The following is a 27,634-nucleotide window of genomic DNA, read 5'->3' as shown; positions in this document are numbered from 1 at the left end:
GCCTTGTAATTTATGTTGATTGTGTTTCAGAAAAAGCATCCGCTTGATGGTGAACCTAACGGATACGCTGGTGAATATTTTCTATTTTAAAAATTTAGTTGAGGTATAAATGGTATTAAAAGGAGACCATGAGACAAGTCGTATAAAATATGAACAGATCACATCATTAAAACTCCAGATTGTCCATAGGCGTGACTGGTTGTTTGTCCGTATGTGTCCAGTGATTGAAAGCCAACAAGACCAGGGTGTGCCCTGCCCCTAGCCCAAATTCATCATCAGGCACAATGAGGATAAGCATAAAAAAATGGATGAATGTTTCAATTACCGGTAGATTAATTACACTCCTCGATATCTTATCTTTGGAAATGGATGAACACACACACAGGAGAGAAATAAGGTGATTTCCATTCCCAATTGTTTAGGATTCAGTTTGCTTTTAATACAAATTGCTGCTTTGAATTGTAGTCATCATCAAACGCATACACACACAGCATTTCTGTGCGGAAACTGCAATTCAGAGGAAAACCTTATGTTTGAGAACACATATGAGCACTGATGTGCTTTTTCAACTCTGTCCGATGTACTGCGTTCAACTGATTTTTCATGGGAGGGGGCTAGGGATCTTAACAAATTCTCAGTCCATGTCAATATTTGCGGGGATCCCGATTTCAATATCCCGTGACTCCGAGTTCTGTAGTTCTCTGCGAATCTCTGCCGAGATCTGAGGGTGGGTTTGTATCTTGAGCAGCTCTAGCAGCGCCGTCTTCTGTTCGGAGGCAAGGTCAGCCTTGTATCGCTGCGCTAGTGTGAGGAAACTCTGGTGCCAGAGCACAGGAAGTACTCGCTGTTCGGTGCGGAAAGATAGGAAGTGAGCCACCAAGGCATCTAGCACACGGAAAGGCAGGGCGTATTTCTTGTCGAGCAACAGACGCAGGAAAATGCTGTTGGCACCGTTGTACTCCATTTCTGCCAATTTGAGCATTGTGGCGCTGAAAGGTTAAAAAAAAAAAGGATGCATGTTATGCAATCTTCCACTGCATGCAAACTGACCGCACCTATTGTAATGTGCTCATTTTGAATGTCAACAACTATCGTGGCACCTTTAAAATAAATTGCCCTATTATTGGTAAAAGACAACTGGGAACTGTTTTTAAATTATTCTCTAAAAAATGCATCATTGGTGTGTGAACAATTTATCACTTTATACATGTTTTACAGTTACAAATACGAAAAAGCATGAACTCTAAATCCTTATGGATCAGCAGCCGCCTTGCACTTGTAGGCCTATAAATTTATACAAAGTTTTATTTGCGCAACAATTTTACTCACACCAAATTATTTGAACTATCACAATTTTTTATGCAGGGTTCAACATTTACAGTGGCCCGTTGGCCAGTGTGGCAGTGAATTACTTCCATCATCGAAACATTATTATCATTGTGAACAGCCGGGCAAGTTCACATTCAAACACACCATGTTGCCTCGCATCATTGTCAGAGTCAGTCTCGTTGCTGTGCGGCTCCTCAGAAATGATGCCGGCTTTTGGGAAGGCACAACAGTGCAAGGAGACATGTTGGCACAAGCATCCACAATACGATCACAAATTGTGGTGCAACTCACGCAGCGCAGTAAAACTGTGTTCAGCATCGCTCCCACGCCGCTAGCAACGTCACATTGGCCGTTTCTGTCCATTACCATGGCAACTCAACCTAACAGTAAAAGCTGACTTCACGTGCCCTGTTGTGCGTATCACTACCGTGCTGTTCGAAAGTGAGCGGCACCTTGTCCATGTTGGTGATGTGGTTGGTTTGGATGTGTTTGTCTGCAATCTTTTTGTTGTATTTCAAAATGCAAAGTAAGTTTGTCCATAATCACTTGCCATAGCCCAAGTGGGTATGTAGGAATGTGGAGATTATCCCATTGATGAATCAAGTAATTAGATAAACAATTTTGCATCATTAAACAAGAATACCAACACAATAACATAGTGTATGTGAGGAGACAATTTTTACCTGGCGTGGAGCACAGGGATAGAACACTTCGTTAGGATGCTTCCGATGATGATTGCCTCTCTGAGAGTGCATGTCCCAGATTCACACAGGGGTATCAGTATGCCTGTGGGACAAACAAGATTAAAGATTAAGATTAAATTTTCACCTTTTTTAAATTTTATGCGGTGTATCTCTATGGAAAAAAAATGCACCAACCACATTAACTCACCTTTGTTTGGTTTGAGTACAGATTTGACTTTCAAAGCATGTACCGTAGTGTGTTTTAGTCGGTCATATGATCAACACATGTTCCTGAAATATGACTTTGATTATGTAATGAATGTTTTTTTTAAAAGCTGATAAAATGGTAAGTGTGTATCTTTTATACAATGGCAATAAATTCCAATGGTTGCGTCAGTGGCCATGTAGAGTGCCAATTTGTGCAGTGGTGTTAGGGTTATAGAACTGAGAGCAAATAAACATAATAGAATCAGGCCACGATTCATATTTATTAATGCTTTTCCCAAGTTAAACATTATAGCTCTCTCTCTCTATATAGGATAATTATATGTCCTAATTGTATACGGTGATGTTTTTTTTATAGTTAAGAAAGACAACGGTGGTTCTGGACCTGATTTCATTAAATTACAAATATGAAAGTATAAAGTCTGAATATATTTTTCTGTGTTTAAGGACAAGAAAAACATTTTACAAACTTTCTTCAACATCGTAAAAATTAATAACTGAAGCGTGTTCATAAGTACCTATTCTTAGTAACCATCTTAACACAGACTGAAATATTCAATTGCGGATCATTAATCAATAAACTCCAAGGAGCAGCAGCATTGGGAATTTCTCCATTGCGAGACTAATAAAGGTTTTCTTATCTTATCTTATCATGTTTTTGTAAACAACACCGCCACCAAGTGGACATGTTACACAATGATCGTTTCGAAACGTGCGACGAAAATTCCACATAGGAAATGATTTAATAATATTATGGCAACATCTTATATCCAGAATGGAAACAATTGGTGTCAGTGGACATTGTGAACCAAAAACTGACAAATACCAGAAATGATTTGGTATTCAAGTCCACAGTTTTAACTACCGGTACATTGCTGAGAAAGCTGAATATAATTACTTTAATTCTGAATATAAGCTAAAAATTAGTGTGGCAGTGTTGATTTTGATGAAAGTCATTTAACAATAGGTTTATTATTGGGATACTGGACTCAGACGTATTAATACAGTATTAATATTTTGGGAACTTTTATTAGCTAGACAAAGTGAGATAGAAACAGCTGTTAATATGATTTAGTGCTGTACATCACTGCAAAAAATACAACCACAAAAATAAACATTATTAAATGAATATCTCTCAGGTAGCATGAATAAAACTGATGACTATTAACTCTAGAAATACTGAATTTTTGAAACGCCTCAGTATGGGATGTCGTTAGCTTGGCCTTGAGCAAAAGTCTCACCTTTAAACCAGGCCCCTGGTTTGAACAGAGCCTTCTTCAGAGCACTATAAAGATGAAAATTGAGTTTCTTGTACTCAACAATATCATCCCGAACTCTGGGCAACAACACCAAGTTGTAAAATCTCTGGGCCATTCGCTCTTTCAGATTGGAGGAGAAGATTCTGCAACAAAAGCAAATCAACATAATGAAGACTGTCATTCTGAAAAAATCCCCATTCATGTCATGCAGAGAACTGACCTCGTCGCTTGATACATGGCAGCTGCCGTCCAGGTCTCGGGCTCAGTCAAATAGAGGACCTGCTCCCAGTTTGAAAGTGCCGGTATTATTTTAAAGGCCTTTGGCAACTTTCCACTGCGATATTTTGACAGGACCTGAAGCGTAAATAGCACAAAAACACATTTAAATTCCGACTGGAATCTCCTCAAGCTGCCAAATGCACTTGGATAAGAACAAAATTCTAAATTCTTTCATTATTTTATTGATTTAAACTGTATGTGTCAGCAAAAGTGCAAGTGTCTAATTTTAAGGCCATTCACCTTATTGACACCTCTATACACTTCTACTATCCTGGGGTCAAGTTGTTGCATCGGACAGCCAGATACTTCTGACATGACTGTTCCTACTTCTGTCTGTTTTTCTGTTATCTTCTCCATTATAATGTCTGCTAAGGTTCGCCTGCAAGACAAAAAAAAACACATACACACAAATCATTTATTTGTGTTTGATTATGTAGATCCAAAGTCGTATGCTACCGGGGTCTTGCCTCATTGGAGGGTTGTTATTCATGAACATCTCAATGGCTTTCTCGTCATCTGCATCAACCACAACTTCGGTATCACACACAGCGTTGGTGTCACCGTTACCAACGGTTGCTCCCAGCGCTGGCCACTCCTCATCTGAATCTGCATCCTGAGATGAGGGACCTGAAAAATAATTTCAAGGGGAAAAAAAAAACATTGTTAGAAAAGTCCTTGTGTTCCACTTGGCACATTTGTGTGCGTGTTGAGACACAAGACAACAATAAAATCTCACCATGAAGAATCTAAAAACTAAATGCAGAAAAACTGTAGGTTATGACAATATAACGAAATTTGTACAGACATGCTGTAGTCCGTCAATACCCTAATCACAATGACGGTAAACATTTGTATGAAAAATACCTGTAGTCCATAAATGAAAACATCAAATGAAATACAGTAAGCACTGCAGTAATTAAGGGTGCAGAGGCAACTTTACACCACACTTTATGCAGTATATTGCAAAACATTAGGAGGTTCAATTGGAAGATTGTTATTAATTTGTTTGAAATGCCATTGATAAAACAAGCTCCATTGCAACATGTGAGTTTTATTGTTTGTAGTGTAGCCCCAATCCATGTCTTGGTAGCCTTACCAAGAAACGTGACGGGTGCTTTCTTCTTTGGCACCAGGCCATATTCGCTCTGGAGTTCCTCTTGTTGAATTCTGGCTTGTTGCAAGATCTTCTTGGACAGACGTTCGTTCACGTAATTGTCTTCGCCCTCAATCCGATCGTCCCGAAGCTTCACTCGGCCTTTGCTTCGAACGGTGTCACCCTGTAGCATCTGGTCAACCAGAGTGTCAGACTGCCCTCGCTTGTCACCTCCTCCTTTAGATTTTTTCACTTTCGGCATGGTTGCGGTTTGTTTAGTCTGTAATAAAAACGTTCATAAATTCGCCCGCGTATGTTAACTCACGTTCAAATCGTTTTAACGGTGTAAACAGAAGTTAGCCAAACACGTGCCAATGTCTCTCAGAAAGGAAGTAATGTGTTACGTCACATCCTCAATATGTTCACATCTCAAAATGCTCCATTATATTTTTTCTTCTGTATCATGTAGTTAATATCGTTCATACAAAATAAAAATATAATAATCAATATTGTTTTACGTGTTGTTGTTTTTTTTTTTTGACTTATTTTTTACCGGAAAACCCAAATTCACCGTCAATAAACAAGACGAAGAAGACCTTCACCCGGAAGTATTCAGCCTACTTTGAAGACGGCATCTGGCAATAAACAATCATAATAAAAATGGGGGTTACTTGGTGAGGTTATATTTCCTTATTGTATCAGTGTACGGTTGGCATTGTCACTCATTAAACCTATTGCGTTTTAACGCGCATTTAACCCTTCTGATTTATCTTAGGTCCACAGCATCGCTTTGTCTATTCACGAACGGAGCTAGGCTGTGATTCTCAACCTTTATTGGGACAATTCGTATGTTTTACATGAGAAAATCTCACGGTATATCACCAAATACAAACAATAGTTGGATACTGCATGCTGAAATAATCATTAGCTCGTCTCAGTTTACTCACACAAGTACTGACCTGTGTCTGCCATGACTTATTCTTTTGAATGAATGGGATAAATTATGTACCCCCAACCATCTAGTGGGAGAACATTTAATTGTACTACTTGTCATGATACATCACTGACATGGATAGATGAACAACGGTGCATTTATGGTAAAGAATTAATATTTTCTGACCAATTAAGGGAAATAAGTCTGTGGTACATCCGATGATCTCTAATAGCACAATAATGTGCTGTGGAATAGTTAACACTGAGTAATAATATTCAGTCGCAAATTTGTGATCACTTTGCTGTTTGTTGAGTTTAAAACAAAGTTTGTAACTTAGTGTGTGCCAGGTGCCGGTGGCAGAGGGGAAGAGCGTGCAGCAGACTGTGGATATGGTGCACAAGAAACTAGAGCAGCTGGGAGCTGTGAAACAAGGCAGCTTCTGTGTCGACTGTGAGACGTACCATGCGACTGGAACTGTCAGTGGTAATACTTAAGGCTGTTATTCCGTTTAGCTACATGTTTCATTTGAAATATGTGTTCAAATGTGCAGCAGGGCAGCTCCGTTTTGGGGGCACTGTTCTTCTCGGGCGGCACGGTGGTAGTTTTTGCATTCACAATATTTTGTTTTTACATGGTAATGGTTTTCAGTAGTGTAAAACTAGAGTAAACTGAATCACAGGATGTTCCTAGTATTTTGCTCACCTTATTTAGTTAAACAAAGGAAAAATATAATGAATATAAATATCATATACAGAACATTACCTTGTAGTACAATTACAACTTTTCTAGATGGGTGTGTTTAGACTGAAGTTACAAAAATGGTTTGTAACCCTCGAAAGTCCGTAGAAAAGTAGGATCGGCATTATACTGAATGTAAAACAACAGTAATAGTGATAGTGCTACCTTTGTGTTCCAGGCCAACCGTCCAAACTCTTATATGTGATGCACAACTCTGAAACCCCCCTAAGCTGCCTGGCTCTGTTTGAGAACGGGCCCTGCTTGGTAGCTGACGCAAACTTTGACGTTCTTATGGTGAAGCTAAAGAGCCACTTCCAGAATGCCAAAGGCCACAAAGTGGAGTGCCGGGGGTCACGATACCGCTACTGCGACTTCCTGATCAAAGTTGGCACAGTGACCATGAGCTCAAGTGCCAGAGGAATATCAGTAGAAGTAAGGGCACACTGCCAACGATCCCACAACCTCACTTTGTTGTAACTGCACTCACTCTCTCTGCAGGTGGAATATTGTCCCTGTGTGGTTCCGGGGGACTGTTGGAATCTAATGAAGGAGTTTATGCAGTCATTCTTGGGCCCCAGTGTCCCAGACCTGCCATCTGCCTTTGCTGCCAAGCCTGAAGGCATTTTTGCACCGGCCGACTGCGTTGACACCATGACACAGTACCTGGAGTTGTTCAACAAACTGCGTAAACTTCAAATTCAAGGGAATAATGTGCGTTGAATTGCCATTCCTGATTTTGAATATTCCTAATAATGTTCATCAATTCTGCTCCTGCGGCTTAAGTTACCATCCTGGAATCTAGGAAAGCCTGGACTTTTATTTTTATTGCTGGAGCCTTACATCATGTATAAACCCTTTTGATGGGTGTGTCTTGTATTAAAAAAAAAAACACTGGAGAAGAACAAAATCAGAAATATTTGCGTATTCGCCTATCCTTTTCCAGTGCTCACACACATGACACTAAACAAGGTATTTACCATATAGGCTCAGCTGAAGACTGAATATGAATGCTAATGTGATAAGGCTGGGTGTGGAACCTCCATGGTGTACCCTACCTTCTGCTCAAAGTATGTAAACTGGGTTTATGCTTCAACTCACCCTAATGAGGTCAAGCACAAGAGAAAATGGATGGCTGGAATGTAGACTTTGATGAAAGTCATGGCTAAAAACCTTTGCCTTAAACATGAGGCTTTAAGTCAGAATGCACCAACACTGGTATTGGTGCTGAAACTGTACATATGTACTCATACTCAGAAAAATGCTCCAACAATAAGAATCCGAGACAATTTCACCAACTTGACTTTACCTTTAAGCGCTGTTTCCTCTATTGGATGGATTCGAAGCCACGACAGTTTATGGAGCTACATTAGGGTAAATATGGACAACAACACTAAAGTTGACACTATGCTGTGCAAAATTGATGATGAAATCCGCTTGGGCAGTAATGGAGTTGGCAAGCTGTAAAAGCAGGGGCACTGGCAGAAAGACAGGCACTGACTTTCTCAAAGCCCCATCTCCCGCTCCACGTGGCTTGGCTCCGACCATTAAGAAGCGCAGCAAAGGCAGGCCGGCCTTGCTGACCCTCCTCCACCCAAACGTGTCGAGCCTTTAGGAGAAACATGTGGCAAGAATTAGAAAAACCTGCAACTGGATGTCAAAATGGCAGTAAGATGTTGTTCCTTTCAAAAGTGTTGTATTTGAGTGACATGTGTCATATTCAAGAAAAAATACATTTTAAACAACTTTGATTAAAATAAAACACCTTTTCATTGCTACTGCAAGACAAAGTATTGCATAACCAAAAATCAATGCCTTGTATCGTGTAATATTCAAAGTGTGTGTATCGGAACCTATAAGGATAGACATTTTTTAACATTTGTGAAAGAAATATTTTGGAGCTTTTTCACAAATCCTCCCTACGTGGCATGTCTGTGTGATTTCTGTTCAAATTGTCTTTCATGGAACGACTAGCTACTGATGCTTATGTGCCCATTTTTAAAAATTGGGTCACGAAAATGAGAAAATTGCACACCATACGGAATAAGATCCAAAACATTCCAGTCGTCACTATAATTCATGGTGGTCTGAAGGTTCTTTTTTCATGTAATTAGAACCAGAGCCCAGAATGTTGCAGCTTCTTCAATGTAGCACATCCTTAAAACGTGTCATGAAATGAACACAAACCTCAGTGGTGACACCGAGGTCAGGCTCCTCCTCGCCCTGTTTGGGGCTGCGAGCTCGGGTTATTGTTCCATGTGGCCTCGGTGGGTGGGTGGACGGACGGCCGGGCCATCCTGCTGCCTGTTGTTCCGCCACTCGGCCAATGGGAGGCCGACTGCCGCTCAGCCTGCGTCCAATGAGAGCGGAGGGGTCCGGGCTCGCATCGAGAGTTGGGTTGCTCAATCTGAGTGAGGACAACAAGCTGATTTTTTTTCTTCCTCTCTGATGTGCCGGATGGATGCGTTCCGCTCCGGCGATGGTAACGTTACCCCCGCTATATTCCTGTTATCGCAACGCAACTCGATATAATCGAACAAAGCGTTGCTGTCCGCTGTGGATGTCAGCGGGGAGTTTGTACTCGCTTAGCGGCGCAGTGCGTTAGCTAAGCGGGTAAATCAGCGTCGGCGACCGACAACTGCGGCGAGGTCAACTTCAATTAACACTGGGGGCAACGCGAACTACACTTCCACCTTCTAACAATAAACCAGCGACACCGCGACTCGCGTTTATCTACGTCAAAGTGCCCACCAGAGACACCGCCTCGGTTGCTTCTCGGCAGGCTAGCGGCGCCGCGGCGTCCTCTTCGCCAGGTTAGCATGGAGCGAGCGCGAGCTAACTTGGTGGCCGCGCCGCCTCAACAAAGTTGCTGGATGTTCTCCGGAAGAGAGGGAGAGGGGCTCTTCTTCTTCACGCCCCTTTGTTCTGCCTCGACGCGGAGGTGGAGGCAGTGAAGTAGCCTAGCATGGCTGCAAAGAACCGCTCGAACAATCGGGATTAAAACAACCACGGCAGACCTGTGGTCAATCAGATAACAGGCAACACAGTAAAACTGTACGATTGGCGACTGCAGTCCACGTAATCCTTATTTCAATTGACATTGCATTAAAACCACAACATATAGATCTCGAGCTCAACACATGTGATTCAGTGCTGCTTTACGACCCAAAAGAACCCAGAGCACATTTTCATGGAGAGTCCTCACCATTAAGGTTTGTGTTTCCATCTTGTTTGCATGGAAAAAAAAAAAAAGATGACGCGTTTTTGACAACAATCCGTTCCAGGGTTAGCTGAATCTTATCTCCAAATTCGATCAAATAAAATATTTTCAGATGTTCCTTTTCCACAAAATCCTTTGAAACCTGGAGCCAGAGTGTTTGATAGCATCCAATATTGGGTGCATCAAGTGGTTTTTATGTGCATTTGCCTCGGAAAGTCAGCAGCTGTCTCATTTGTATCTTGTAGTTAACAAGCAAGGTAAGAGAATTCTCTCTTAACTCGAAAAAAACTATCTGGAAAAAAAAGTGTCATTCCGATTAAAGATTTTGCCGTCACTGTGCCATGAAAAGCATGCCATTCTATCTTCCACCTCTTTGAAATTGTTACGTGAAAAACAAACTTATTTTGAACGCTGTTTTCCAGAATTACTCCTAATTGAGTATGAACTGTGTTTTTTCTTTCTTTTTTCTCCTCAATGCCCGTTCCTTCCCCCTTGTTGAAGAAATCTGAAGCTGTTCATTTCAGTTTTTAAAAAATGAACAGCTGTGCTCTTCATACAAATTAGCGCAGCTAATTTGAACCTTGAAGTGACCACATGATGAACCACATGAGTTCCAACTAGTTTGTTCAAATCCTGCTCAAAACACACAGATTAAATTCAGGATTCCTGGAGAACACAGACATCCCAGATGAATGCAATGTACACCTTTTTTAACTTTGTGTGCATTTCAAGTTCTATAACGCCGACTCACTTTTGATTTGTATCTCCCTCAGAATATTCCAGTGGCTGCTGCTGACGACAGTGGATATGGATGATACAGAGCATTGCTGTTCTCTTCAAACTCGGTGAGGTTTTGCGTGAAATCTGACCCATCCAACTATTTGAAGAGTAAGCATTTTTCTCTTCCCTTCTACTCTTTGTACACTTAAATCCGAATTTTTCCAATTCAGGAGCTTTACCAAGAGTTACAGGCTTCATTGTATGCACAGTTTGAATTGAAATATTATTGACAGTCATCCATAAAAAAAATTACGGGCTGGGTGAATGTTCCCCCACGGCAGTGTGATTTTCAGCCAGAGGGAAAAAAATAATTCCCTCCCTCTGTGCTTGCTGCCGGAGCAGCCAGGTAACGTTTCCACAACGTGGCCTAACAGGAATGCCCATCCGTACCTGTTCTCGTTGTGGGACCACCACAGCGGCGATTTCTACCTGTAGGGAGTTTGTGGTATTTCTGCACTACACTCGCGACGATATTGAAGATAAGTGCGATAGAAGATGGATGGATGGGAATAATCAAGAACCTCTGATAAAATTGAGAGATGGTCTTGAGGCTCAGGAAAAAAAAGATTTAAAAACAATTAATTGTTCCTTGCATTACCCCCCCCCCCCCCCCAAATTTAAGACATAGGTAAAAACAACTCCTCAAATTGCTGTGGAGCAAACAAATGCTTGGTCTGTTGCGCTAACTAACATTGTTGCGATGAATATGAATAATTGCTCTTTTAAAGTTGCTCCAATTTAAATGACTTTTCAAGCCCCCCAAAAATATGTTTTTTGTGTCTTCTTTTTTGAGGTGGTGCTAGTTGTAAAATAAAATATGAGATCCGCCGATCTAATGAGACGGTGTAATTGCAATCTGCAGAATGTCTTGCTGCTCGGCGAGAGGACGTGCGTCCTACCACTGAGGGGCCCCCCATGCTCATGTGGAGAGATGGATCGCTGTAAGCACGTGGTGCGCCTTCGCCTGGGCCACGACCACTCCATCCTCAATCCGCAGAAATGGCACTGCGTGGACTGCAGCACCACCGATTCGGTGTGGGCTTGCCTCAAGTGCTCCCACGTGGCCTGCGGACGCTTCATGGAGGAGCACTCGCTCAAACACTTTCAGGAGTCCCACCACCCGCTGGCCATGGAGGTGCGGGAGCTGGACGTCTTCTGCTTTGCTTGTGGAGACTATGTACTCAATGACAACGCAGAAGGAGACCTCAAGCTCCTCCGAGGGGCCCTCTCCACCGTTCGCAACCCCGATACGCGCTCGCTGCGCTCCTCGGTTTGGCGGACGTACACCCACAGGGGCGGGGAGAGCGGGCCGCAGCCTCCCATGCAGCTGGCGTTGCGTCACAGGAGAAAAACCCTCCTGGCCAAGATGCTTCAGAGGTGGACGAGCAGACATAAAGAGTTGCAGGCGGAACGCCAAGAGAAGCTAGAGGAGGCGAGAAGACAAAAGAAAGAGGTGAAAAGGAGACTGTTGGAAGAGCTGGGCAGCGTCCCGCCTAGAAAGAGCGCTCGGCTTCTCACTCAAGCGCCGCGTTCAACCATCACCCTCATTCCCTGTAAGTTCCGAGACCCTCCGGAACGGCTACCTCTTCCTCCTGCTCCGCCCAAGAGGCCTTCCCTCCTTGCCTTGTCACGAAAGCCCCCCACGAACGGCAGAGCTGCAAAACTGAGGCGGTACTACTCAGCCCATTCGGCGACCCGCCGACGCCTCGCCCCGGGGGTCACCGGTCTGCGTAACCTGGGGAACACGTGCTACATGAACTCCATCTTGCAAGTGCTGAGTCACCTGCAAAAATTCAGGGAGTGTTTTCTCACCTTGGACCTGTGCGAGACCGAGGAGCTGCTGGCCAAGACCAACCACGCGCAGGGGGTGAAGGCGGTAGCCGGAAGTGTGGTCAGCAGCGGTAACATGCCTCTGACCTCATGTCCCCTGGGACGCGTGGGAAATCTGACGGTGGGCAAAAAGGAAAGCCCCCCGCCCACCCCGCAGACTGCCGAGTTGGTCCAGCCCAAGGAGACTCGTTGCTCCACCCGCCAGCAGATGTCTCTGTGCCATGAGTTGCATACTCTTTTCAGGGTCATGTGGTCGGGCCGCTGGTCTTTGGTGTCTCCCTTCGCCATGCTGCACTCCGTGTGGAACCTCATCCCGGCTTTCCGCGGCTACGACCAGCAGGACGCGCAGGAGTTCCTGTGCGAGCTGCTGGACAAGGTGCAGCAGGAGCTGGACACGGAAGCCTCCAAACGGCGGATCGTCATCCCCATCACCAAGAGGAAGCTTTCCAAGCAAGTGCTCAAGGTGCTGAACACCATCTTTCATGGGCAGCTACTCAGCCAGGTGAGTCCGGCAACATGTACGGTGGGTCTCTTTTATTTCTCCTAAGTTTTAGACCGCCTTTCCTTTGACTTTTGTGGGAAAATGTCTCCGGGTCCAGCCGAGTTCCTTTCACACATTGGGAAAACCCTACTCCTTCAATCCTTGCATGCTTGTCGTATCTTTTTCAGTCAGGTTGTCGTCAAAAGCGAGAAAGGCAAAACTTGAAGGGGGCCACATCGTGCAATTTTAAGATTTCCACAGTTCAATGCTGGCATATAGATGATTATATTTGACCTTTGGCACAATAGCGATCTCATATCTTATGAAATATGAGTTATTTTGGTGGCTATTTTTCAAACCCGGAAGGAAGCAAGGCGCCTGGTTCACTGAAACCCCGCCTCCCCCGTGTGGGTGCCGCACCGCTTTCAGCACATCGTCCTAAAGCTGGTCGTTGCGCGTAACACCCACAAAACAGTAATGAACCGTTGTTATCACTTCGTAGACTCGTCCCGCCTTTCCATTAGTCCCAAACAGTCGCATCTCACTCCGAGCTCACTGTCATTCATTGTTTTCTCCTGTACTCTCAAGCATCGTTCCATCGCGTCTGTAAAGTTTTGCCACCATAAATGATTATGATTATGGGTAAAAGTTGGTATGGGGCAACCTACATTTAGGCAAGTTAAAATTTGCATCATTTTTTTCCCTTGTACAGATTTATTGCCAGTGGTCTGTTCTCTGCATTTTGTAGCATTATGGCTTGGTTGTCCTGTTAATATTTTGTGTACAGTAGATGGATGTAAAAAAGAAAAAAATTTACCCGCCCTTGTCTAGCTAATCTCCCCATAGCCTTTAGAATCAGATTTAAAATTAAGATTAAGATATCCTTTATTTGTCCCACAATGGGGAAATTTACAGTCTACAGCAGCACGATTGTGGGTAGAAGAAGGGAAAAAAACAGGTTTTTTTTTTTTTTTTTTTTTTTTTTTTTTGCATTCACAGATAAAGATTAGGTGGCTGTGCTATTTACCAATGTTTGTCACATCATTTCATTTTTTATTCAGCAGCCTGACAGCAGTCGCTAGGAACGAGCGGCGGTATCTCTCCTTCTTGCAGCGCGGGTGTAACAGTCTCTGACTGAAGGAGCTACCTAGTGCTGTCAGGGCGGGCTGGAGAGGGTGGGAGGGACTGTCCGTCATAGCTTTTAGCTAGCATCCTCCTGTAGCTAGCATCCTCCTGTAGCCCACCTCCTCCAGAGTGTCTAGAGAGCAGCCCAGGACAGAACTAGCCCTCCTGACGAGTCGCTCCAGTCTCTTTCTGTCCCGGGCCGAGATGCTGCCAGACCAGCAGACAATCCCATAATGGATGGCCGAAACCACCACCGAGTTATCGAAAGTCTTAAGGAGTGACCCCCGAACCCCAAAATACCTCAGTTTCCTGAGTAGGAAGAGTCGGCTCTGTCATTTCCTAATCTGGGCATCCGTGTTAGTAGACCAGTCCAGTTTATTGTTTAGTCTCCTCACACGGCCAGCGAGCTAGCTAGTCAACGTCATCATTTTCTATCCTCCGATTGGTTGGTCAGAGCAAAACTGCTGGACTAACACAACACACAACATAACAACTGATTTTGAACAGCCCCCAGACAACGTAAGTGGCACACTTGAGTGCTGTTGTGTTGTATTTAGGTATAATTTGGCATCATTCATGGGGAATTTAATTTGGGTGACTCAGCACTCAAGGCCCAAGTACCAAATGCTCAGCCCATCTCTGATTGGATCTACGAAGACCGTGCAGATGTACTGAAAGGCAGGCCGAATGAGATAGGGAAGAACAGCGCACCTTAGTCATTCTCCCAAATGAGATATTACAAACAACATATTTGTTATTAGCCGACTGCTTGTGTTGTTTTCCACACAGACGTCTCGTATGTTTTCTAGACAGCTCGATTGGGTTGAATTTATGTAAAGGTAAGCTCTCTTTTCCCGCGCTTCTGTCCAGGTGACGTGTCTGTCCTGCAAGCACAAGTCAAACACAGTTGAGCCATTCTGGGACTTGTCTCTGGAGTTCCCCGAGCGCTACCACAGCGTCAACAAAGGCTCCACAGCCTACCAGCGCAGCTGCACCCTCACCGAAATGCTGTCCAAGTTCACCGAGATGGAAGCGCTGGAAGGCAGCATTTATGCCTGCAACCACTGCAACAGTGAGTCCAGCCTTTGGACTTTGACCCGTGTGCACCGTTCCTCTGATAATGTTTCACTTCTCCAGCAGGAAGTGGCCGTCGGCATTCCAACTGAATTCTTATACATGTGGTTATTATGTAGAATTGGTGATGTAACCGGTCTAATTGTTGTCCAGCCTGGATTTAAACTGCAGGTCCAAGTGCTTATTAAGGATTTAAGGTGTGATGCATTATACAGAATGCTTAAGATTATATTGTGAGTTGGCGCCATGTAAACAAAATTAGCTTTTGTTATTTTTTGTGGGGGGGGGGGGGGGGGTTGCGCTCTTTCAATATTTTTGCCCTCCCTCTCTTCCCGTTTTGTCACTTACAAGCAATAATTTGTCATCTCGCTCTCATGTGTTTTGTCAGAGAGAAGAAGGAAAACATCCCACAAGCCTTTAGTTCTTTCAGAAGCCCATAAGCAGCTTCTGATCTACCGTTTACCTCAGGTTCTACGGCTGCACCTCAAGCGCTTCAGGCAAGTGCCTTTGTCTTCCACCGGGATGTATTGCAATCTTTTAAACTCATTCAGTACCAGCCAAGTCTAGACCAAGTTTGAAAAGACGTTTAAAAACGTCTTTGGGAGTGAATGAGTTAACAATGTATATTCTTTCATGGAGATCAATGTCCAAGAAAAAAAAAAGTGACTATTTAAATCCCTATCTTCAGTAGTTTGTCCAACAGAGTTTTTCCCGCCAGTTCCACTGCAAATTGGGTTTAGCACAGACTAATATATATACACACACACAGAGTGGCATTATGACCAATCAGTGTTGAGCTGGACGAGGTAAAACGCAGAGCCCAAATGTTACAGAAATCGCAGAAGACTAACACATTATACATGTAACACTTGATTGTTTCAAATATTTTAAAAAAAGTTCCCTCGGTGTGGAACTCAGGAGGTAGTTCAGCAGGATACTCAAATACCGACATATTTGATCGGTGCAGCTCAACATTCAATCTCCCCGTTACATGAACGGATTTTTTTTTTTTTTAACGGTTTGATAAAACCCTAGTTTCAGGGGTCGGGGGTTACCCTCCAAAATCTTCTCTTCAGAATGGCCAATTTGCTCCAAAAACAAAGTCTTTCATGAGCAAAATTGCTGCTAACTTGATCAAACTCAATGTTTGTGACATGAACAAGCTCTTGTGTTGCACGGGCAGATGGTCGGGGAGGAACCATCGAGAGAAAATCGGCGTCCACGTGGCCTTCGACCAGGTTCTGAACATCAAACCCTATTGCTGCACGGGCTCAGGTCACTCTGTTCACAGAGGGGGCTACACCTATGACCTGTCGGCCGTGGTGATGCACCACGGCAAAGGCTTTGGCTCAGGGCACTACACCGCATACTGCTACAACACAGAAGGAGGTGAGAATGGTGGACAAATGGCGCTGTTGCAAGCGCGGCATCGAATCTAACTGGATTGCTGTGCCCCGCAGGTTTCTGGGTCCACTGCAATGACTCTGAGATGAAGGTTTGCAGTGTGGAGGAAGTGTGCAACACTCAGGCCTACATTCTCTTCTACACCCAGAGGTCCGCTTAGGGACTTCTCGCTGTGAGCCTGAGCTGCGTTTATGAAATTGTTTCGCACCCAGATGTCACCAAACACACTCTCGAAAATAGCAATAGGGACTAAGTTTCGATGATGTTCCCGGCGGGCCGCGGCGATCACATTTCAGACCACTGTAGATGTGGGACAAAGCAAACGTGACAGACCAAAAAGAATTTGCCACAACAGTCGCTATGTTGGTTAGCCTCTGCGGCAGCACGTAGTTGCTTCAAAGACAGCAAAACTTCGGTACGGAGAAGAAAAGGGGGGGGGGGATTCCCATGGCCCCAAATCCTAAATGAGTCTGCCATGGCCACCGAGAACAAAATGTAAACAGAGCATGAACTGACAAATGTCCTAAGTGGATTTGCACAGACCTCCGCCAAGATTGACAGAAATTCAAGCGCCCTCTACTTGTGCGTTTTTGGTTTGTGGTCATCCATGTTGGATTGTACCACATTTGATTCTGCAACAGGGAGAAACATGACACAGCGAGATGAGGAAATACATTTCTCTTTCTCCGTCTTGATTCAGATTACCAACAAAATGTATGAAGGACTATCAGGGCCACATGTTAAAGAAAAATAATAAAGTCGTAGGGCCACAAGAACAAAGTTGTAATAGTTTAAATCGTTGTAACAATGGGCTTGTCCGGCCAACGACCACCACAGCGAGTCACTCGCATGATTTGTAATCCTCTAAATCATCATTTTACAAGAGCAAAAAAAGACACTTTGTGTTTCTATATGTGCCCTGCGATTGTGTTGGCGACGAGACCGGGATGTACATCACCCCTGCTGAAGTCGGGTGGGATGGGCTCCTCCTCAACCTGTGAACCGAATGAGGGCAAGCGCTATTAAAAATGGCCTGAATATATGGCAGCTCTCTAGACATAGACAGCGGCCGCTTGTCTCAAAATGTTGCGTTTATGTCCACATGGAATTTTAAAATTCACTTGTTAAAATGGCATCTTCATTTTCACATTTCCTCCCCTTTTCTAAAAACCATGACCTATTTTTAATTGTCTTACTCCGTATTACTACTCAAATTTGACAAATAGCAATACATTAAAAATGTTTGATGACATTACTAGCTTTATCGTTAACTGTATGACTTTTCCCCTTATAATTTTACTTTTTTTTTCACTATGGCTGTGATAGTCCTTCATAATAACATTTAATCTAATCTTGTTCCACACTTGTGCCACCTCTCCACAAAATCATACAAATCAATAATTTCAATTTTGGGTAATCCTAGTGAACCAAACAATAGTTAGCATCAATGGCGGAGGTAATTTAGCCACTATGTTTCGAGCCTCATTTTCTGATGTGTACAAAGAAACTTTTTCATAAATGAAGCGACAGGTCGGTCCGCCTGTGGGACCAGCAGACTGTGCGAGCGGGTTCAATTAGTTCCTGCTAAATATCCAGTGGTGTGCTTGCGTTTAAAAAATTTTGGGGGAAAAAGCTCATTTATATTGAGTATGAGGACCGAGCAGGCACACATACCTGAAACTGCATTTTATGTTGAACACAATACAACACAGAATCTGTATTCCATAACTTTTGTTTGTTTTGATTTGTTTTATCACCTAGAGCGGTTATATTTTGTAGCTTTACATATGACAAGAGGGGGATTAACGCTCCCCAAAATGGGCCATTTTACTTGAAATAAGATTCCGAGAATTTCAGACTGTGTTCCTTGTGGTTCTGATTTTTATTTCAATTTTATTTTTCTTTTATTGTGAAATGTCACTTTTCGATTCCTCCCCGTGGACATAATGATATCGTCTCCTGGTTTGTATGTTCTCCTCAGCGAGTTTGCTTGAGTTCATTCTGTGTTCAACTGCCATGAAAGGAAGCCAAAAGGACACTTGACTGAGAAGTGACGGAGGGTTTTTGAAAAGCGGGTGGGGGTTTGCTCATCTAGCTGGTCCTAGCTTTGTGATTGTTCTTTTTTTTTTTTTTTTTTTTTTTTTTGCTGCTCCTGTATGGTTTCTACATGGGAGCTCCCACCCACCCACCACCACTCTCCCTCATTGAGTCAGTGTAGACGAGACCAGCGATGGAGACAAGCCACTGCAGAAGTGATGAATGTTTCTTTTTTCTCCTTTTCAAGAGACATTTGGTACCTTACATTTTAGCACCTGAAAGCAATATATTGTAAATCTTAAACCTTGACAGGAATTTAAGATCAAATCAGGAATTGTTTTTTTTTCTACTCTGCTGTTTCTATTAAAGTCTTTAGAATTTGCTAGCTAATTGAGAAGAAACACTTGTGTTTGATAAGAGTGAAATCCACACTACATTTGTCAACTTCAAGTCAGAAACAATCTTAATGACGATGAATGTCCTACTGCTTAGAGGTCAGGTGAGTTCTGTTGTTAAACAAGAATACATGTCATCAATGTAATGGTCATATGGGTTTTGCCTGACAGTTATTAAAAACATGAAGCAATTTCTTGTAAGATTCTGATCCATTTTTGCTGACTCAAAATGCTGTTTGCCTCTCATTACCGTGCGAATACTTCCAATATCCACTCAATGCCCACAATCCAATGATGCCAAGGTTGACGTCGTTTACAAGTTTGTGGTGACGTGTGCTGTCATTTAGCCTTCCATCTTCAGTTTGGCAGATTGCGAGCAATTTTTTAAAACGAGGCTTCAAACTGTTAATTGCCACACTCACTTTAAGTTTAGTGCCAAACTAAAGATAAAACCGATTTTAACACCGTATAACTGTCCAGGCTTTGCTATCTTAATGCTAATGTGCAACACACTAGACATGCTAACAAATATCATTTATGCGTTGGCGTTATAATCCTTTATGCAATGGACGTTTAGCTGACAATGACACTGGCATATATTCTTCAGCCTCTGCAAAGAATGACTGAAATTACTGCAAAGCGGAAAGTGTCCATGTTGACCACAGGTGTCAAACTCGAGGCCCGGGGGCCAGATCTGGCTCACCACATCATTTTATGTGGCCCGCAAAAGCAGCTCAAACATGTCAACTTCCATGATCCTTTCTAAAATGTCTACCAAAATTTTAAATCCTCACATGTAATAAATTGAGATATATTCGATATGATGTAGTACTGTTCAAAAATAAATGATGGCCAGTGAGGTTATGTTTATATGTATATTTGCAATTATTTCCCAGAATGAAAAGACTGGCCGAAAATTCATCAGTGACCTACTTTTAATTCAGTTTCTTAATTATTTATTTCCTCTTGAAAGATTGGAACCCTCAGAAGAAATACAATCTAGTCCAGACAAAGATTCTACTGACGACAAAGGATTAGTTGTAAGTAATCCCCCGGGATTACTACTTTTATTGAACCTTTCCTCTCAATGTGTGCTTTGCTTAACTTTATTGAAACAGCGGCAGGAGGGAGGTGGGAGAGGAAGTATATTTATCACAATTCGTAATAAAACAAATATTTATTTGTAGATTTTTTTTTTTTTTTTTTTTTTTTTTTGCAAACTGGTTAGAAACATTGACACAAATTGACATGCCAGCTCATTTGACACCGTGGACGAAAGCAGATCTATAACAGTGTAAATGAAAGATATCAGCTATGGAGGGGAAATCTTTGACAGGGTGATGAAACATTTTACCAGCTAAAGGCTTTGTTCAATGGCAGCTAGGGGGAAACAGCCAGAAATGTGTCCAAAAAGCCTACTTGCAAACAGCAACAAACTAGGAATGACATTGATTTAACAAATGGACATTTTATTAGGTAAACCTGCACTCTCATATAGTTAGAAAGAACTCACTATGGATGTATCAACTTGTAAAGTGAAAATAAATGTCTAATCATAGACACACACACACACAAATATATATGTGTGTGTGTGCGTGTATACAGTATATCTTGTATTAGATATTGGATCTCATGCGATTGTGCAGGGCTACCTAAGAAAGTGTCCAGTGAGCATATATCTGGCATCGAGCGAAATCCATATTGTCATCAATTGAAATGTCAACTAGTGCCAGTCCACACGAGGACATGCATGATGAGCACATAAACATTCATGAGAGAGGAAAGAAAAAAAAAACCCCAAAAACATTTCCTCACAAATCAGCGTCCAACGTGAAGGTCAGCCTCCTGAGTCCTGTCCTGCTAATTCATAGTGCGTACATCTTAAAAGAATCGTTAGAAAAAGATGATGTTTTTGGTGACAGCAGTGTAAATCGATGATCGGGCATCCACACCAAAAAGGTCGTCGATGTAGAAGCTTGGTCAGATGTTATTTTGTCCACGTTTTCATGTGTAGTTTGTTTTGTCGTTCCAAGGGAAAGTAGAGCAGCTCACATTCTGGTGCAGGCCTTAATTAACCTTTGTGCCCTCCTCTGTTATTTTTGTACATTTTGTCTTGTTTCGCTCCTATTTAGTGGTCATTTTGGCGGTGTTACAGCTTGTGGCCAGAAAACATTCTTTTTGGTATTTTTTTTTTTAATTTCCAAATCCAGTTTCTTTCACCAATGTGACTGGGAATGCGGTTTGCGAATGTCACATGACCAAACTCAGAAAACAGGTAAGCCGTGAATGGTCGTTACCTGAGCCCTGAGCAACTGTGATGTCATTTTCAGTCGACAGCAGGTGGCAAAATGGCCGCCCCTGACATCAAAGAAGGGTGGATTTTGCTGCTTAATTCATATTGCAAAAATGAAACATTAATCAGCCCGTCGTGTTTAGATTAATGGGGGTGACGCAGAACGTATGAGAAAGAAAATGTTATTAAATCACTCTGGCTGCTGCCGAATGGCCGCCATTAAGTCCAAACATCCATCAAATGTGTCAATATTTCATTCAAGATAATATCTAACATTGAGTTACATTTTTGCAGATGAACTGGCAGGCAAGCCAAAAATATGTCAAATTGGAGCAAAACTTAGACCCGTTTCCTCTGAATAAAATGCCTTTCTTCTATTCATTTCTACACCTAACTGTAAAATAAAAGGAGTTAGCCTATTCTCAGCGGCTCGTGTTTGATAGTTTGAAACAAGTCTGAAGATGTTTGTCTTATTTTTTAAAACAAAGAAAAGGTGTCCAAAGGTTACATTTGAGGAGGGCACAAGGGATTAAAAAAAATAAATAAAAATACGAGATGGACACTCTGCTCCGGTTCCTCCAATGGGGCATCTTAGCTGGGCATAAGCCAAGGATCCACAAAGTCCCAGTGCTTCCATAAAACAAAAAGCAGCACGGTGAGCAGAACGGTAGCGCCCACCCGCGCCCGCGTCTTCATCAGCGGCGTGATGAAGTTGGCCAACGTGGACACGAACACCAGCAGCACGGCCATAAGCGCCAGGATGACGTTGATGAGTTTCCCCAGCAGCGCGCGGGCGTTGGCGTTCTCCACGCCCTCCAGCTGGACCACCTGCTGCTGTTGCTGCTGCAACTCCAGCTTGGTGATGCGCGTCAGGCACGACTCCACCGCCTCCTGCGGGCGCACGCAAACATAATGGAAACACACACACAAAGGATGAGCGCACGCACACGTTTACACTCGCGGGAGATTCATTAAAAAGACATCATCATCGGTCCACCATTGATTCATCTGTCCATTTGTATTGTCTATTCATCCATTATCGATCCAGCTATCAACAATTCATCACTCCAACTTTATAGCATCATCCATCCACCATCCCTCATCCATCCATTTATGTATTCGTCTATCAATCCATCCATAATTCATCAATTAAGCCATCGATCATCCATCCACCCTTTCAGCTATCATCCACATATCCATCCTTACCTGAATGTCTCTTGCTCTCTCATAGGACTGATAGGCCACTTTTTCCTCCATGCTGGCTAATTCTTGTTTGAGATTGCTCATTTCGTTCTGATGAAGCTCCGTCAGGTCACTCAGCTGCTCCTCTAATCGTTCATACCTGAATTCAAGAAATACAACAGCCCAAAAATACATCTTTTAATTATATCATTGCAAAGGACAACATCAATATTTTTTTTTACAAGAACATAGATTATCTTTTAAAAAACAACAACAACAACAACACTATAACTGGTAGAAAATGAACCTACAATATTTCAACATATGGTGACTTTTCAGGTATAAGGCATTTATTTTTTTCATCCTATAAAAATACTTTTGTATCATAATTCATTATCACATACACTGAATATACTGTATGCACATTTTTTCAAATTATTGTTATTGTATGTACTTTTTGTATTTTTAAGTTACCGGTACACTAAATTGTTTTTCACAAATTAAAAAAATACTAGTAAAAAATGTGACATATTTGAATCGTAAATGTGTTACAATAGGTATATTTAGCACATTGTGGGATCAGTCGTACAAAAGCTATTTACAGCAAAGTACTTTTTTTTTCCAGGCTGAAAAAAGGAGCCACCCGTGTTGTAATTTTAGTCAATTCAAGCAGATGCACTCAATTATTAAGTGCCGCATGACATTTATTCGAGACGCTCTTTGAGGAAGTATGGCATACAGTATTTGTTCCCTGTGGTGTTTTAATGGTGGGCTTTGCCAAAACAGTCGGAAATGAACCCTTTCCATCAAGAGTTTAATGGCGTGGGAGTGAGGTTGGAAGACTTTTTGGGTGGGGGCAAGGAGGGGTTGAGCGTATATACTGTACCTGTATCGCTCTTCTTGCAGGCACTGTGTCATGTAGGAGTAGTCGCTCTGCAGTTGGCCCTTCATGTCCTCGATGGTGTCCTCCATGTGCGCCTGGCTAGCTTTGATCTCCTGCAAGCCTTCCAAGAGAGAGTCCCATGAGCTGTGCACGTGATGGTGGTGGTGGTGGTGACCGTCCAGCCTGGGACTCCCCATCGTGGGCCCCAACATGCCGCCTCCACCTCCACCTGCCCCGCCCGAATTACTGCCCGGGGCCGAGCCGGACGTGGCGCTGGAGCACTCGTCGTCGCTGCCGTACTTCGGGCTGGACACCAGAGTGGCGCTTCCGCTGAGGGCGCGGGGCGTGGGGGTGTCGTCGGCGTGGCCCCCGACTCCGTCCTCCAGCGTGTCCTTGAGGTGGGCGATGTTGTCCGCGCTGCCGAATTTGTTCCTGATGAGACTGGCAAACTCTCTGGGCTTGGAGACTACGGCGGTGTGAGTCAGGGCCGACACTCCGCCTTTGACCCCTTCCACGACGCCTCCGCCGAATCCGCTTATCCCCGCACGGACATTGGCACCCACGTCTTTTAGTCCTTGCTGCATGTCTCGCAGGACATCCTTGGGCTGCCGGGCCGGTCCATTCTGGATAAACACAGAAGATCACAGTTGCGAAGAAGTACAAGTGGAAGTTGGGTTTGGTAGATAGCAGTCACAAAACATCACAAATATATCACAGCGCTTATTTTGTGCGGTACATGAATTGTCATAAGTTATAGCTAAAAAAAGAAAACTATGCTTGGTAAAACTGAAATCTAATCCACCGTCAATCCAATCCATGCATGCTTGGCCTCATTACTCATTAAAATCCTTGCTGACTGTGGCCAAGATGAGGGCTACCCCCTGGACTTGTCGCTTGTCGATAGCGGGACCAATACAGACAAGCAGTCCTGAACCTAACATGCGTGTTTGGGGAATGCAGGAGGAAGCCGAAAAACACCGGAGGCACTACAAATAGAGATATACGAATATACACAACGTCTCAGTGACTAAAGTAGTAGTACCGGGAGTCATTTTTCGCAAAGGACAAAGAGTGTGCGTGTGCGTGTGCGTGTGCGTGTGCGTGTGCGTGTGTGTGTGTGTGTGATTGTGTGTGTGTGCACGTGTTCAAATAGATGCTATCTGTTAGCCCATCTATAGTGTTGTCCATTATACGTACATACGTACAGCACATTTGACAATAATAATAATAATAATAATGATAATACACTTTATTTATAAGCGCCTTTCAAAACACCCAAGGACACTTTACAATAACAAAAAACACAAAACAATACGGGTTGAGCAGCGGCAGCCAAAACGCGCCAGCGTTCACTCAACCCGGAAGGCAGAAAGAAACCACAAGGGAGGGAGAGGGGGAGAAAAAAAAACACGCTCGAACTACCCTCATTTTGAGGATAATTTGAGTTAGGCAAAAAACTCCTGCACAAGCATATGACAGTTACAACAGGTCACAAGACATAAACAATGAAGACGGTGAAACAATGTCCATGTCTTCACCATTATACATATCTCACAAATTTATATGGAACACAATTGAGTAGAAAGCCTAGTAGAAAATGATATCCGCGAGGATAGACAACATGTCTACTACATTTTTATGTACCAGAAAACTTCAGCAACGTTGTATTCAATTCAATTCAATTCAATTATGTGTCAGCATTAAGCTAGCAGACTTGAAAGCAAAGTTGTGTGGTTGTTTTCAAAATGCAACATGTAATATTTTTTTTGTTTTATGTTTACATTGACAGTGTACATACTTGAGTCAACTAGTGGAGCTTTAAAGTGTTAATAAACCTCCTTCGCTTTGCCTAATGTGACCTGTGAGTTGACATTTGATGATATATGTGTGCAATGATGACTCACCTGCTCTATCTCCTTTAACTTCTTGTGATAGTGCTCGAGCTTTTTGTGCAAGTGTGCGATGGTCTGCGCCGACTTTTGGTTCTTCTTCTCAAACACCTGCTTGATCCTGGAGGCCTGCTGTTTGTCGGCGTTGTGGGCCAGCTTCAAGTATTCGGCCACGTTGTCATCGCGAGCCTCCTGCTCCACCCGGATCTGCTCGGTCACCTTCAGGATCTTCTGCTGCAGATGCTCCAGAGCGACCCGCGTTCGCTGGGGCTCACCGCATCCCGCCCCGCCTGCGGTGCCCTCGCCGCCACCGCCGCCGGCCGCCACTCCGCCTGACACTGACCCCGCCGCGCCCTCTGCACTGATGTTGCTGTCAGAGCCTCCATGGCTGGCGGTGGAAGGGAGGCTGAGAGTTGTCACCTCGCTCTTGTCCAGCTGGAAGGATGACAAGGAGATAAAGAAAGTGCTGCTAATGTTGAATCATCTTGCCCTACTGAAATGAATAGAATGTTCTTGATCCATTCCAGGCCCCCGCCCCATCTTATTACAGATTGCTATTTGGCCCTTGTATTCTTCAATTTTTCTGTATGTTGTCCTCTGAGAAAAAAAAAAAAGTTTGGACACCCCTGGGATACGCACAGTGCATCCATTCAGTTGCTGGGAATAATTTGGGTGACGAATAATGTGATGAGTGCTCCAAGTGGGGATTCCCTACACGGGTATATGGGTGGCCTGGCAGATGGCATCTATTTTAATGCCCGCCTGCCCTCTCTTGCCTGACGTCAAAACAGTGTAATCAGAGCCTGCAAACATGAGCTCAGGGAGACACATGACACCAAACATCTCGGATGCCGTGCTCTAATTTCTCTGGACGGGTCAGTGGGAGGATTTATCAGCATTTGACTGGCGTGGCGGCGTGATACTGATGGCTCTGATGGCTCTCAGGGGCCATTAGCTAACGGCCCGCTACCCCCTCGCCTCCTCTCCCACACCCCCCTTTGAAAGTAGGTTACAAACATGTTGTAATGGAGATGACAAAAACAGACGACCCCCGGGTGGGAGAACGCGGGATGCGGGGCTGCTGGAAAGCTGGCGCTGCATGTGCGATGCTGCATGACTGCGAAGGCACAACAATGCAGCAAAAGGATGACGCTGTGACCTGACTGTATCTTTTCGTAGCGCAAGCGAGGCGATGGAAGTGACACGAGACCGGCAGCAGCGGCGGGACACGACGGGGGGTGGATGAGGACATGAGGATGAGGACGAGGAATCAAATGAGAAACGTTACCATACTGCTTTAATCCAATTTGTGCGCTTTGCGTTCCAGGCCCATTCTCCTGCTTCCCCCGACCTCCTCCTCCTCACCTCCTCTTCCTCCCCCTGAGCCCCCCACCCCACCCCACTCCACCTATCTTCACCCTCAGCCGACGCCTGGCTGACGATCACCTCAGTACGTCCTATGCGGCTCCATGGTTGACGCCATCGACATCCGCAGGCTCCTCGCCTCCGTTCTCCCTCTCGGCCGCTCTGATCTTGTTCTCTCTCTCCTTTCCCTCTCCTCCCCTCCCATACCCTCTTTTTTTTTCGGTGCAAATGCAAATGCTGCCTGTCCTGTCCTGTAATGGAGGTGGGAGCAAAGGAGCAGATGATGGCGGGGGTGGGAATGGGAGCGAGTTGAGCGCAGGCGTAGCGCCGCCGCTGTTGGAGTAGAGGTGTGGGAGGGGCAGAGGGAGCACAGAAGGGCCTGTGGAGGGACGGAGGGGGGGCTGCATCCCAATCCAAACAATCTGGTCCATGATCGCCAAATTGTACAAGTCTTGATTTAAAATGGATATACTGTTGGAAAATTTGTTTTTATTGGGTAGCACGATGGACAGGTTAGCTAGGCATGGATTGATTATCCGCTGCGAAAAAAAGGACTAATGTTATGGATTGATGGATGGATGGATGCATGAATCAGTGAAAGTCATGGTGACTGTTTCTCATTTTGGTCCGTATGATCGGATTTCACTGCCCTATATGACGCACACTGCAAAGAGCCGTAATGAATTAATAATGTTGCACAAACAATTGAATTCTTTACATTCTGTTTAATTAGATGATTATTCTATGTGTCATGCACAACATTATACAGATCAATATCGTTAGCATGAATTTCACCGGGGAGTGATTTTAGATCTGCTTACAGCTCGCCTAATGACGGTTCAAACTCATTTTAAGACGTTCAATTTTTTTTTTTTAAATGATAAACCAATAAAATAAGTATTATACCCACTTGTGCGGGTGAGTTACTTACAGTGTCATTCCCAACTAGGCAGTTTTTAAGATAAACAGGTCCCCATCGCTGACAAGCAAGGACACAAGCGTGATGACACTGAAAATTGTGTTTAAAATAGAAGTCGGATTGACAGAAATCAGGTCAATGCTGGGATTCATCAAAAGCAGAAAAACGATTCATCGGGGGTTAGGGGTTGCCATGGTGATGCTCAGTACTACGTTGCCCA

General features: G+C 43.7%; 4 protein-coding genes across 9 annotated transcripts; 2 read left to right on the top strand and 2 right to left on the bottom strand.

Annotated features, from left to right (window-relative positions):
• Positions 1-50: 50 nt before the first annotated feature.
• On the top strand, positions 51-7,454 carry med20 (mediator complex subunit 20). Of its 5 annotated transcripts, none has more exons than XM_086116977.1 (5): positions 5,492-5,542; positions 5,644-5,741; positions 6,140-6,285; positions 6,719-6,972; positions 7,039-7,454. In XM_086116977.1, exons 3-5 carry the CDS (start codon positions 6,192-6,194, stop codon positions 7,258-7,260), a joined length of 570 nt encoding a protein of 189 aa, XP_085973103.1. In that variant the 5' UTR covers positions 5,492-5,542; positions 5,644-5,741; positions 6,140-6,191; the 3' UTR covers positions 7,261-7,454. The 5 variants fall into 5 exon arrangements, with proteins under 5 accessions (XP_085973104.1, XP_085973100.1, XP_085973103.1 ...); XM_086116975.1 differs by having other exon boundaries at positions 5,644-5,965; XM_086116978.1 differs by lacking the exons at positions 5,492-5,542; positions 5,644-5,741 and adding an exon at positions 51-70.
• On the bottom strand, positions 415-5,272 carry bysl (bystin-like). Its single transcript, XM_086116973.1, has 7 exons — positions 4,872-5,272; positions 4,243-4,402; positions 4,016-4,154; positions 3,717-3,850; positions 3,479-3,639; positions 2,013-2,115; positions 415-989 (listed from the first exon to the last, which is right to left on the bottom strand). Exons 1-7 carry the CDS (start codon positions 5,128-5,130, stop codon positions 635-637), a joined length of 1,311 nt encoding a protein of 436 aa, XP_085973099.1. The 5' UTR covers positions 5,131-5,272; the 3' UTR covers positions 415-634.
• Positions 7,455-8,793: 1,339 nt separating the features above from the next.
• On the top strand, positions 8,794-19,074 carry usp49 (ubiquitin specific peptidase 49). Of its 2 annotated transcripts, XM_086116970.1 has the most exons (7): positions 8,794-9,019; positions 10,531-10,645; positions 11,400-12,869; positions 14,844-15,045; positions 15,436-15,544; positions 16,231-16,436; positions 16,508-19,074. In XM_086116970.1, exons 3-7 carry the CDS (start codon positions 11,469-11,471, stop codon positions 16,609-16,611), a joined length of 2,022 nt encoding a protein of 673 aa, XP_085973096.1. In that variant the 5' UTR covers positions 8,794-9,019; positions 10,531-10,645; positions 11,400-11,468; the 3' UTR covers positions 16,612-19,074. The 2 variants fall into 2 exon arrangements, with proteins under 2 accessions (XP_085973096.1, XP_085973094.1); XM_086116968.1 differs by lacking the exon at positions 16,508-19,074 and having other exon boundaries at positions 10,531-10,602; positions 15,436-16,355.
• Positions 19,075-19,917: 843 nt separating this feature from the next.
• On the bottom strand, positions 19,918-26,529 carry tmcc2 (transmembrane and coiled-coil domain family 2). Its single transcript, XM_086118561.1, has 5 exons — positions 26,419-26,529; positions 25,146-25,565; positions 23,245-23,864; positions 22,383-22,518; positions 19,918-22,067 (listed from the first exon to the last, which is right to left on the bottom strand). Exons 1-5 carry the CDS (start codon positions 26,419-26,421, stop codon positions 21,768-21,770), a joined length of 1,479 nt encoding a protein of 492 aa, XP_085974687.1. The 5' UTR covers positions 26,422-26,529; the 3' UTR covers positions 19,918-21,767.
• Positions 26,530-27,634: the final 1,105 nt, after the last annotated feature.

Source organism: Hippocampus guttulatus, chromosome 8 (genome assembly GCF_054856545.1).
Source record: "Hippocampus guttulatus isolate MCC_2025c chromosome 8, RoL_Hgut_1.0, whole genome shotgun sequence".
Lineage (NCBI taxonomy): Eukaryota > Metazoa > Chordata > Actinopteri > Syngnathiformes > Syngnathidae > Hippocampus > Hippocampus guttulatus.
The sequence above is the reverse complement of the archived record's forward strand: the minus strand, read 5'-3'. Positions and strand labels throughout refer to the sequence as shown.

What these genes read in the sequence shown, in the direction of transcription:
- bysl (XM_086116973.1), bottom strand. Translation starts at nt 5,130, where the DNA reads ATGCCGAAAGTGAAAAAATCTAAAGGAGGAGGTGACAAGCGAGGGCAG. An exon ending in GCCATGTATCAAGCGACGAG is followed by an intron (nt 3,640 to 3,716) that starts GTCAGTTCTCTG and finishes CTTTTGTTGCAG; the next exon opens with AATCTTCTCCTCCAATCTGA. An exon ending in ATCCCTGTGCTCCACGCCAG is followed by an intron (nt 990 to 2,012) that starts GTAAAAATTGTC and finishes TTAACCTTTCAG; the next exon opens with CGCCACAATGCTCAAATTGG.
- med20 (XM_086116974.1), top strand. An exon ending in TGCGACTGGAACTGTCAGTG is followed by an intron (nt 6,286 to 6,718) that starts GTAATACTTAAG and finishes TTTGTGTTCCAG; the next exon opens with GCCAACCGTCCAAACTCTTA. An exon ending in CCAGAGGAATATCAGTAGAA is followed by an intron (nt 6,973 to 7,038) that starts GTAAGGGCACAC and finishes CTCTCTCTGCAG; the next exon opens with GTGGAATATTGTCCCTGTGT.
- usp49 (XM_086116970.1), top strand. Translation starts at nt 11,469, where the DNA reads ATGGATCGCTGTAAGCACGTGGTGCGCCTTCGCCTGGGCCACGACCAC. An exon ending in ATGGGCAGCTACTCAGCCAG is followed by an intron (nt 12,870 to 14,843) that starts GTGAGTCCGGCA and finishes GCTTCTGTCCAG; the next exon opens with GTGACGTGTCTGTCCTGCAA. An exon ending in CTGCTACAACACAGAAGGAG is followed by an intron (nt 16,437 to 16,507) that starts GTGAGAATGGTG and finishes TGTGCCCCGCAG; the next exon opens with GTTTCTGGGTCCACTGCAAT.
- tmcc2 (XM_086118561.1), bottom strand. An exon ending in CTGCAAGAAGAGCGATACAG is followed by an intron (nt 22,519 to 23,244) that starts GTACAGTATATA and finishes TCTTGAATTCAG; the next exon opens with GTATGAACGATTAGAGGAGC. An exon ending in AGAGAGCAAGAGACATTCAG is followed by an intron (nt 22,068 to 22,382) that starts GTAAGGATGGAT and finishes GTGCGCCCGCAG; the next exon opens with GAGGCGGTGGAGTCGTGCCT.